The sequence below is a fragment of the Neomonachus schauinslandi genome, chromosome 2 (assembly GCF_002201575.2).
Source record: "Neomonachus schauinslandi chromosome 2, ASM220157v2, whole genome shotgun sequence".
Lineage (NCBI taxonomy): Eukaryota > Metazoa > Chordata > Mammalia > Carnivora > Phocidae > Neomonachus > Neomonachus schauinslandi.
Window position 1 is genome coordinate 6807232 of NC_058404.1, and position 12027 is coordinate 6819258.

At 43.0% G+C, this 12027-nt stretch overlaps 1 protein-coding gene across 1 annotated transcript in view; it reads left to right on the forward strand.

The window, feature by feature from the left end:
• The first annotated feature begins 3495 nt into the window (after positions 1–3495).
• Positions 3496–12027, forward strand: part of AGPAT5 (1-acylglycerol-3-phosphate O-acyltransferase 5) — a 75861-nt gene continuing 67329 nt past the window's right edge. The window contains exon 1 of the mRNA XM_021694135.2: positions 3496–3842. Coding sequence (XP_021549810.1) covers positions 3624–3842 — 219 coding nt within the window. The 5' untranslated portion in view covers positions 3496–3623. The remainder of the gene's footprint in view (positions 3843–12027) is intronic.

Below are 12027 nucleotides of genomic sequence, written 5' to 3' on the forward strand. Positions count from 1 at the left end.
GGTCCACCTCAAATCTTAACTACATTGTACTGCACTGCGGAGGTGGAAAGGTTTAATGAACTTGAGGACACCAAAAGATAATTTAAAATTTCTTTTAATTAAGGCATCATTAAGACAGGCGTTGTCAATAAAACTTTATTTACAATAATTATCAGATTTTGTATACACACTGATTCACTGTATATTGCTAACAACAGCAATACCTAATCCAGGAGAAATTTTTACTTTTCGATACTTGATGATATAGTCTGAGCAATAAGAGACTTTGAATCATAAAAGGATATTCCATTAAGTTAAATTCTGTGGTACAAGTGGAATGAAATATGTTTTCAAGGAGAAAAAGAAAGGATCAATGTAAACTTCTAATTGGTAAAAACCTTAACTATTTAAACAGATGATGATGGGTAATAAATTGCCATGGTATTCATAATCCATTCAGACCATTTAAAAGATTTCTGTAATCACTTTATTTTAAAATGTCATAACTCATCAGAACTTACTTTTGTAACTAAACTTACAATAAGAACAATTTTAGCTATTAACTTAAAAATGTGTGAGGGAAATACAGTTCTTTTAGGGGGCATCCAATTTTTTTTTTAAGTGTGGCCCATTCCATGGGGCTCCTGGGTGGCTCATTAGGTTAAGTGTCTGCCTTTGGCTCAGGTCATGATCTCGGGGTCCTGGGATGGAGCTGCTCAGCAGGGAGTCTGCTGCTCCCTCTCCCTCTCCCCTCCCCCCACCCCTAGCTTGTAAGCGCACTCTCGCAATAAAATTTAAAAAAAAAAAAAAAAAAGCGTGGCCCATTCCAATGCTCCACACACGGCTTTTCAGTGCTTGGGTACGCTGCACTCTCAGCTTCCGTCCTCAGGATACGAAGTTCTCACTTGGGAGGTTCTTCCTCTTCCTCTTATTTCTAGCTGTCGCCTAGCTAACTCCACCATTAAGTTTCATTTTAAGTGTCACTCTGCTTGAGAAGCGTTCTTTGTACCCAGACTAAATGAAATCCCAATACATGTTCCCATAGTACCACGCATTTCCTCTTCATGTAAAACTCACCCCACGCACAACCCCTCACCACACCCAAGCAACAGAAAGGCACAAAGAGAACCAGTCTTTTCACTGTTCTATCACAGTGCCGGTGTATGCAGGCCACGGTAGCTGTACTTCTCTAAAGAACCATTTTTCTAGAGTGGTAGAAAAGGAAGTCAGACTGCAAGGGATTAAAATAATGTACGAGGTAAGGAGGTAGAAGCAGGGCATGAGGGTTGATTAGAGCTAAGAAGGGAGTAAGTGCGCAGAGGGGAGAGTGAATCTGCCACTATTACTAGGAAGAGAGAAGAGCACAGGACTAACCAGGTAGGCACGGCTGGGTTTGGATATAAATGGGGACAAGAGAAACTTAAGCTCTCAGAACTTTACCACTTGGTGATGAACAGTCACTGGGGCGTAATTCACGGAAAGCAACGTATTTCCATACGTCACACATATTTACTGACGTCATGCATACAGATCGTAATGTGAACACTGAGCCTGCTTTATCTCTTCATACATTTTCTCCTAACTGTAGGGATGTCTGGTCTCAATCCAAGGAAGCATGAGTGGTATTGGAGATGCACACTATCCACACCCATGACTTTTGCCCTCCAAAAAGAAATCTAGTTTTTCTCACAGGCCATTACTTTCCACAGAAAGAGAGGGAAAACCCTGTTCAAAGTCTTTCTTTTGTGTAATGCTTCCTGTTGGCAATATACTGTCCAAATACTTGTTCCTTGAGAACTCTATTCACCTGGCTTTGTCTCCTAACGTAACCACCTACCAATCATGTTACGTGATGTCAATCACATATACTCACAGAACGTAGCCACTGTCCTGGCCCTTGTTAGAATTTTCCATTAAAACAGCTCCCTGCAGGGCGCCTGGGTGGCTCAGTTGGCTAAGCGACTGCCTTCGGCTCAGGTCATGATCCTGGAGTCCCCGGATCGAGTCCCGCATCGGGATCCCTGCTCGGCGGGGAGTCTGCTTCTCCCTCTGACCCTCCCCCCTCTCTTGCTATCTGTCTCTCATTCTCTCTCTCAAATAAATAAAATCTTTTTAAAAAAATTAAAAATAAATAAATAAAACAGCTCCCTGCATAAAGCTACCCCACAGGCTTCCGTTAAGAAAAAAAATATGTTTTTAATGAAAAAAAATTTTTTTCACTTAAAGCATTTGGCATTCTTTGGAAGTGCAATTGTCCCCAGAAAACGTTACACATTAAACCACTTTTACTGAAGCCAAAGGGCAGTAGAAGGATCCAGAAGGTCTCTGGATCTGTTTTTACATCAATAAAACAACTGCCCCGCCTTCCTAGATTTTTGTGAAGGTCACAAAAGTATGTCAGTACTTTACATATTCTATATGTACAGTCCAGGTACTTTTAAGTACTACCCCAAAAATGAGGCTCCTTATTAAAACAAAATGGGAAGACAGAGACCCAGGCGCTGAGGAAGTGAAGCAAGAGTGAACCTGAAAGGTCTGACAATGCGCAAAGCACCTCGGGAAAAGGCTGTCCAGCTGAGCGCTAACATGCAAGTCCCGTCACTACAGTGACGGAAGAAGCGGCCTGATTCCGAACCACCCTAGTGGCGGGGGAAGGGAAGGGAGGGAGTCCTGCGCACTCGCTGGGGAGAAGGGGAAGAAGCGGGGAAGGCGGACCGTGTGGGAGGCATCCCGCCGAGCCTAGCCCTGGGTAGATAACCCGGGGCGGAGCTCTGATAGCGCTTATCACACCCTACCGTACCGGTCCAGGTTTGTCGTTTTGGCCTTCCCAAACTAAGCTTGGCAAATATTTGCTGAATGCGTGAGTCCTCCTGACTGGAGATAGCAAGGTCTGCAGCACATTTGAGACACAGGGCATCCCGGGGACCAGGGGCCCACAGAGCGTGCGAGCAGAACGTGGGGCCTGCCCTCCAACCAACCCGGGCCCAGAATCCACCTGACGGGACCCAAGACCGCCCGGGCCCCCTCCTCCGGCCCGCACGCACCTTCACCTACGGGGCCTGTCAGCCGCCACCTTCCTTCCCGCGTCTGCCCCGAGACTAAGCTTTGGAGCATGCGTAGCGGACAGACCCTGGCTGGCCGCGCGTCCGGTCGGCAGTTGCGCTTCAACTGTCAGCGCATTCGACCAATCAGAGGATGTGTTAAGTTCATGGACTCCCGCCCCCTACGGGGGACTATGGCAACAGAAGGCCAATCAGGCGGCGTGTTGTTGCCGCGGAGCCCCGCCCCCGTCAGGGGCGCTGGGTGACGGGCGAGGGTCAAGGGGTGTAAACGCTTCTGAGCCACTGAGCCTCGGAGGGCCGCGGCATCCCCTTGCCCCGCGGCCGCGAGCAGCGCGCCCGGCCCCACACTCGCGGGCCCGCCCAGCGTCAGGCGGCCGCGCGGCCCATGCGGCTGGGGGCGGAGGCCGGAGCGGGCACAGGCTGGGCGTCTCAGGTGCAGCTGGCTGCCCGGAGAGGTGAGGGGGCGGTGGCGGGGCCCGGCCCGGCCCCGTGATTGGCCGCTGGCTGAGGGCAGCGGGGCGGCCTGGAGGCGTCCCGCGCGGGGAGCAGCCAGCGGAGCCTTCCGCGCGCGGCCCCGGCAAGATGCTGCTGTCCCTGGTGCTTCACATGTACTCGATGCGCTGCGTGCTGCCGGCCGCCGTGCTCCTGGGCACTGCCCCCACCTACGTGCTGGCCTGGGGGGCCTGGCGGCTGCTCTCCGCCTTCCTGCCCTCCCGCTTCTACCAGGCGGTGGACGACCGGCTCTACTGCATCTATCAGAGCATGGTGCTCTTCTTCTTCGAGAACTACACCGGCGTGCAGGTGAGGGGCACTGCCCGCCCTCCGCTCCCCTGCGCCGCACCTGCCTGCCCGCTCTCCACCCGGGTCCCCGCTGGGAACCATTCACCCCGCGCCCCGCCCCCCACCCCTGGGTACTTTCGGATCGTTCAGCTCTGCCTGGCAGATCCGGCCCCAAGAACACGTGCCATCACCCTGTCCTCCCACGGCGAGGGAAGTTTCACGTTCTTAGGTAGGGTTTGGTCCGATACTTCCTTGCAGCAGGTACCCCAAGATCGCTAGGAAGCTGTGGTTATGTTGTTCTGAGGCCACAAGTTGGATCATCCGCCCCCCTTTCCCCATCTTTTGTAACTACCTGTCTCGGTGCTTTGCTAAGTAGGTGCACACGAACACTTAAGTAGGGCAAGCAGTTGACAAGTTTTTGGCGTTTGGTCTCAGAAGATTGGTAATGTTTGAAGTCAAAAGGGCGCTTTTAAAAATCGGAGACCTCTTGAAACAGATGACTGTTACTATTTGGACAATAAGTACAACTTTGTTTTGCATTCTTCCCCAGTATAAGTGAAAGCTGGATGAGGAAATTAATACATTTGTTACTGTAGAAGCCTTACCGTAGATAAAATTCTTGCCAACTTATACTAGGCTCAAATGTGTGGCTAATTTTTTGTCTGATGACTTTCTGTTACTTTTTCTGTAGAGATTGGATCTGCAGATTAAATTTGTAAAGAAAGAGAAAAAGAAAAAATGTAGAAGACCCCCTTTAGTTATTTGAAGTCTCTTTTACAAAAATAACAATTGCGAATTTTCCTTTTATTTCCCAATTTGAATGAAAGAGCTTGACTCTTGGTTATTCCTTATATCCGTTTAGTCCTCTTTTTTTCTTTTTTTCTTTTCTTAGTCGGGGTTGGGTTGAAGGGAATGGGATGGCATTGGTTTTGTCTTTTTGTCTTTTTTTTTTTTCCCCTGGAGCAGCTGTTTTCACCCTGTTGTCAACCAGCTACTATTTTCAGGTTGCAGTTGCACTGCTGTGGATCCCTGATGACTCTGAGTTTGCCCCAGTTGGAGGTTGTTTGGGGGAAGGGAAGTAGGAGAAGCCAGGGCCTACATTTAAACCGGTATCTGTAAGCGCTTCCTAGAAAAGAAAGATTGCTTTTCCAGATCATGGTTTCCTGTTAATTGACTTTTAAAATGGGCTTCATTTAAAATTTTCACTAATTCAGACCAATCGTTTTCCCCCCTTTGCTCTTATTTCACCGCCTTTGTCTAAATGTATGGTTTTGTCATGATTAAATATTTAATTTCACATCAGATGACAACTGACCTGGACTAGGATATAGACAGAACATAGGACAAAGTCAGTTACCTTTTAGGAAAATAGTACTACCTCTGGTGGATTATTTCATTTTTGTTCAAAGAATATAGCGTGTTCCATGCAATATAATGTATAATATACCAGTGAAGTACTATGTGTTTAGCAAGTTTCTTATTTTAAAAATGATTGTAAAATTTCAGTGTTTCTAAATTGTATGTCTTACCTTATACCCTGTTCAGTGTAGACCTCCAGTTTAATTTTTGAGTTCTCAGCACATGGTTTTTAAAAAAATTGAATCTGTTGATCGTCAGTGGACAGTCAGTTCCAGAATTCCTAACAAACTTTAAAGAACACACATTAAATAAAACTTTGAATTACACTTGAGGGCCATCAGATATCCTTTTATAAATGCATGAATGACAATATCCAGGATAATAAAGGAAAGGGCATTTATCTATAAGGACATTCTGTCACCTTATTCTTAGTTTTACTTACTAGTTTTCATCAGTGACTTTGTCATTGTAAAGTTTTGATTAACATTTTGTCTTGTTTTTCTTATTTTGCTAGGGGACTTTTTTTTTTCTTGAATTGTTTTTCACCTCTAATTGGCAAAGAACAGAGATGATCCTCATCTTTGTTCTGTATAAAAGAATGTTGATTCATTTCTGAAGAAGTGCTAGTAATTTAAGTTTTTGGACGAAAGGAAGTTCACCATTAAATTATATACATTGTAGAGTTGTATTTAAATTATCGGTTTTTCCACCCCCTTCCATTTGGTGACCAACAGTTTGATCTCTGTATTTATGGGTTTGTTTCTTTTTTGTTTGTTTTGTTTTTTAGATAACACATATAAAGTGAAACCGAACGGTATTTGTCTGACTTATTTCACTTAGCATAATACCTTCTAGATCCAACCATGTTGTCTCTGATGCCAAAATCATTCCTTTTTATGACTGGGTGATATTCCAGTGCGTGTGTGTGTGTGTGTGTGTGTGTTTGTGTTTGTGTTTGTGTAGCACGTCGTCTTCATCTGTCAGTGGACACTTAAGTTGCTTCCATATCTCAGCTATTGTGAACAATGCTGCAATAAACACAGGGGTACATGTATATCTTTTTGATTAGTGTTTTTGTTTTCTTGGGGTAAATACCCAATAGTGGAATTACTGGATCAGGTAGCATTTCTATTTTCAATTTTTTGAGGAACCTCCTCAGTGGCTGCACCAATTTACGTTTCCACCAGCAGTGCATGAGGTTTCCCTTTTCTCCACATCCTTGCTAAATGTCTTTCTGATACTAACCATTCTGACAGGTGTAAGGTGATAACTTATGGTTTTGATTTGCATTTGCCTGCTGATTAGTGATGTTGAACATAAATTAGAATTTTTTTAAATGGACTTTTTAATGCTTTTTAATTCTAGGTTTTAAAAAAGAAATGGCTCATGGTAGTGTAACAGAATATTTTTTTATGTATAGAATTTTTAAGCTGAAGAGAAGTAGGTCCATGAAGTTGGTGATCTGTGTTTGGCAGGTAAGCCAGTTCAGCATGTATACTTGAATGTTCCATTGGATTCTAGCTAAATATCTGTTCTTTCCTATTTCCACTACTTTATTTTCACACACATTTTTGACACAGGAGAGCATTTCAATCACTGTTGCTAAAATTTTCGTTTATAATTTATTCTTTTAGGTTCTAGAATTTTATTAGTACTGAAACAAAAAAGGGTACCTTTACCATTTACTTTGGAATAAGCAATAAGGATTTTAAAAGTCTCATTTATCTCACTTAATTTGAGATCCATTGAAAATCAACACAAACCTCTTTATTATTTTGGGGCACACGGATTCAAATAGCTGTATTTCTTTTCTGTTGCTGCCATAACAAATCACCTCAAATTTAGTGGCTTAAAACAAGAGAAATTTATTCTTACAGTTCTAGAGGCCAAATGTCTGAAATCAAGGTGTTTGTTGGCCTATACTCCGTCTTGAGGCTCTAGGGCAGTCTTTTCTTTGGCTCTTTCAGCTTCCAGTGGCTGTGGGCATTCCTTGACTTGTAGCTATATAATCCACAATCTGCCTCCGTGATCTCATTTCCTCCTCCTCTTCTGCCTATGTCGGATCTCCCTCTGCCTTTCTTTTATAAGGACACTTGTCATTGGGTTTAGGGCCCACTCAGATAATCCAGGATGAGCTCCCCAAATCAGAATCCTTAGCCCAAGACCCTTTTCCCAAGTAAGGTCACATTTATAGGTTATAGGCTTAAGACATGGACAGTCTTTTTTTTTTTTTTTTTTTTTAAAGATTTTATTTATTTGAGAGCGAGAATGAGAGACAGCATGAGAGGGAGGAGGGTCAGAGGGAGAAGCAGACTCCCTGCCGAGCAGGGAGCCCGATGCGGGACTCGATCCCGGGACTCCAGGATCATGACCTGAGCCGAAGGCAGTCGCTTAACCAACTGAGCCACCCAGGCGCCCGACATGGACAGTCTTTTGTGGGGGTCACCATTCAACCTAGTCATAACTTAGTCCGGCTTATTCTTGGAGCTGGAGTTTCAGGAAAACTTGTGGAAAGGTAGAAAGAAAGAGGGGCATTAACTGGCAGAGGCAGCAGTGAGGATTCCTGCAGGATGGACGGTGATGCAGTTACTATAACCTCGAGGTGAGGGGAAATCAGATTTACCATAATTTCTATCCTAGGATGCTGTCCCGAATGTTGAGATTTCTGCATAAACAATCATTGTAATAGTTATGATAGGTAATGAAAAATCTTAACATGTTGTTTTGGAAGCTGTTAAAAGTTAATGTATTTTTTTTCTAAATATCAGAATTCCTTTCTCATTATTTAAAAAAAAAAATTCTCTTTTTCCTCCTTCCAAAGGAATGAACTAAAAACTGATCATTGATATTAGCAGGGCAAAAATATCTAGTGATATAATACATGCCTCCTTATTAACATGTAATAAATATTTTAATCAAATGTTTTTCCTGCTTAAATCCTTCTGTAACACTTGGAATTTACTTTAAAATGTATTTTACATTAATGGCCCTATCTTCTAATTTGCTCTTTCTCAAATGCTAACATGATAGAACAACAAAATGTGGACTTTGAGAGAAGATAAATTTAGTTTTTCAGCTGACCTACTTCAAGTATAAAATAGTTCAAAAAATACTGGAAACAAGATAACAGAATTTAAGCCTAAGATTTTGATTTTTTTTAATATGTTCAGTTAGAATACTCTTAACTTCTCTAATAATTCATACTTTTAATTGAAACATTGTTTCAAGTTCCTTAGGAACAACCAAGGCATTCATATCTGGAGACCATTTATAACTGGTTCTTTCTATAGCACTGTTTCATCAAACATAGTCCTAGACTCTCAGTTAAATTTGTATTCTGTATCTTGTGGTGAGGGCAGCTAAACTATTCGAATAAAATATGTTTATTTAGAATGGGAGAAGGGACCTTACAGGTCCACCTCCTTTTTACCACATCTGGATTCTGTCTGCATTTCTGCTAAAACGTTGCCCGGAGTCTTCTTGAATATCAGTAGTCCTAAAGAGAATATAAATACTTTGTATCCTTAATTTCCTTTTTCTCTGCTTATTTATCATCCATGTGAAGACCTTAAAAGACCTGAGATTACTTCCTTCAGTTTAGCTGGGGCAAGACAGAGCCAGGCAGGTTTGGTTGTGCTTCTGCATGTGTGTGTTTAAGAATGACAACAGCCTTTCATAGAGGAAATTAAACATTTCCCAAATCAAATAGGGTTCCAGTCTAACACATTTTAAGTCTGGCCAGGGAATAGACTTATAGGAAAATTTTAGAAAACTGTAATTAGAACCTTGTTTTTAGGGCACCTGGGTGGCTCAGTCGTTAAGTGTCTGCCTTCGGCTTAGGTCATGATCCCAGGGTGCTGGGATCGAGCCCCGCATCAGGCTCCCTGCTCCGCAGGAAGCCTGCTTCTCCCTCTCCCACTCCCCCTGCTTGTGTTCCCTCTCTCGCTGTGTCTCTCTCTGTCAAATAAATAAAATCTTTAAAAGAAAAAAAGAAGAACCTTGTTTTTATACTTTCTATAAATAAAAATCCCTGATTGAGCAAGCAATTTTTTTGTTTGTTTGCATTAGTGTAAGATTCCTTTTTTTTTTTTTTAAAGATTTTATTTATTTATTTGAGAGAGAGAGAGAATGAGAGACAGAGAGCACGAGAGGGAAGAGGGCAGAGGGAGAAGCAGACCCCCTGCTGAGCAGGGAGCCCGATGCGGGACTCGATCCAGGGACTCCAGGATCATGACCTGAGCCGAAGGCAGTCGCTTAACCAACTGAGCCACCCAGGCGCCCCTAAGATTCCTTTTAATGTCTTATTTTTCTATTTTAAATCACAGATGCAAAAAAACATTCAAACACTGCCAAAATATTTTGAGAAAGTTAAAGTTCCCTCTGCCTACACACACCTTTCCCAGGTATGCAACAGTTTGGTGTGTAACTTTAGATTTCTTCTAAGAGCTTTTAAATAAATGTAAATTGTGGGAAGACTCCTCCAATACATTAACCTCTCGGATGGGTTTTATAGTTGTACCCAATATGTCTGTAACCTATGGGGACGCATCTGTGCTGTTGAGGAAAGGAAAATATGAGTCTATAGACATAATTTAATTTCCCTCTTTCGTGAATTTGTCTGAATTTGTAGAGCTGAATGAACCAAGAGTTGACTCTTCCTAAATGGAATTAGAAGTTAATTTTTCCTTTAATATTTTCTCATTTTATTATGGTTTCTTAAACACGGGTTGATAATGCAATCCAAAACTAAGTAGTAACTTCTAAGGAATCCCTAAAAACTACTCTTCACTCCTTCATTCGTGCAGTATTGGAGTGTGCACCTTGTTCCAGATCCTTAGGTGGACGCTAAAGGATACAGTGAAGAAAACCGTGGGCAAGATCCCTGCCCTTATGGAGCTCACCCTCTAGTGAGACACAGATGGGAACAAGAAAATTAACATGTACTGTGCTCTGTGAAATTGTTAGACTAGTGGTTGAGGAACTTTGCCCAAACTAGTGACATTTGCATGGAGCTCTGAAAAGGGGCCAATCGGGGAGGATTTGTAGTAATCCAGGCAAGAAATGGTGGTCAGACTTGTGGACAGAGTGGACATGGAGAGGATGTAAAGATTCCCAGATCTATTTTCGAAGTAGCTGATAGGGCTTTGTGGACAGGATGTGCAAGAGAAAGGAGAGGAAGGGTTCCGTAACAAACTTGGTGTTGAGTGCGAGCTGACTGTGCCAGGTGTTCTAGCATGTCAGTCCTGTCATTCTGACCACGTAGGCACGCCTCTTCCCATTTTACCGATGAGAACTGAGGCACCTGTAGTTCACACTTGTAGTAGGTAAGGCAGGATTCAGTACAAGGCACTCTGGCTTCAGGATCCATTTTCTGAAGATGCTTTGCTCGATGGTGTGGTTATGTTGGTTGAAATGAGATCCCTGCTCTTAGTTTATTCATACTAGGAAAAATAGGGACAAACAATTCCAGTAGAGGATAATACTGAAATTGGAGTGTTTGTGTTTGTTAGCTTTGTGACACAAAGATAAAATAACTTTGCCTGGGTTCTTTAAGAAGGCTGTATGAGGTGCTTCGAATCTTTACTTCAAACGGGAGTGAGTATTGTGGTATGTTTAGGAAAAAGAGGCCCTCAGTGGATAACTGAATGAAAGTGAAGACTCCTAAGTGTGGCCTTCAAAGCTGTCTAAATTTTGCCCTGGCCAATTTTTCCATTTATTGGTTTCACTGTAGCCCAACTGCTGCTTCCTCCCCAGTCTCCCAAATCACCAGGGTATTTTCAAGCATGTGCCTTTGGACTCTTCTCTGTATGCTTTCTTCCAGCTGAAGCCTCATCTTTCCCTCACCCGCTCTCGGTGTCAGCATCACACATGTAATTAACACAGGAAATATTAACATAACATTAGCATCTTTTAATGCCGGTATTGACCGCTCTACAAGATTGTAACCTTGTGGAGATAGCAATAAAGGGGAGAATAACTTAATTTTCCCCTTTTAATAAAAGGGCAGAGTACAGGGGATACTGATCTGGTGTCTGTGGAAATGTAGATGAATCTCACTTTTAACTGGGATGGGTCCTTGACTGAGCTTACTGGTTGACAGGTTTTGATTTAATGGAGACTACTGGTCTAGTGAGTCTAATTGTATTCTTTACTTAAATAGATAAAGGGGAAAGAAACATGAACTGTACGCTCAGAAGTAAGACTGAGAAAGAATAAGGTCAGAGACCTTATAAAGAGGACATTCTGCAATAGCCAGCGATATAGAGAAACCTTTGTTTGCTTGTCAATAAAAACCTGTACTTCTCGCTACTTTTGAACCTACGCAGCTCTCTAAGGCTTATTTTGTTCCCCCTTTCTCTGTGGGAACTAGCAGTGGAAACCCCAAATAAGCAAGTGTTGCTTGGGTATTTTAGAGGACTGTATGCGTGTGGAAGTGGTATTTGGAAAACAACTTTATTCTGCCTGGCCTCCAGGTGGGGATTTCAGAACCAAAAAGAAACCAGGGGGTGATACCTGGAAAGGAGCGTCACCTAAAGTGCTAACCACATGCTAGGTACTCATGTTTTATTTTATTTATTTTATTTTTTTTGAAGATTTTATTTATTTGAGAGAGAGACAGAGCATGAGCGTAAGCAGGGGGGAGGAGGCAGAAGGCGAAGCAGACTCCATGCTGAGCAGGGAGCCCAACTCAGGGCTCAATCCCAGGACCCCAAGATCATGAACTGAGCCGAAGGCAGGTGCTTAACCGACTGAGCCACCAGGGTGCCCCTAGGCACTCATGTTTTAGAATGAGAAAATAGTCTCTCAACACACAGCTTAGCAGTGTAGAAAGAAGTCAGTTTAAAAC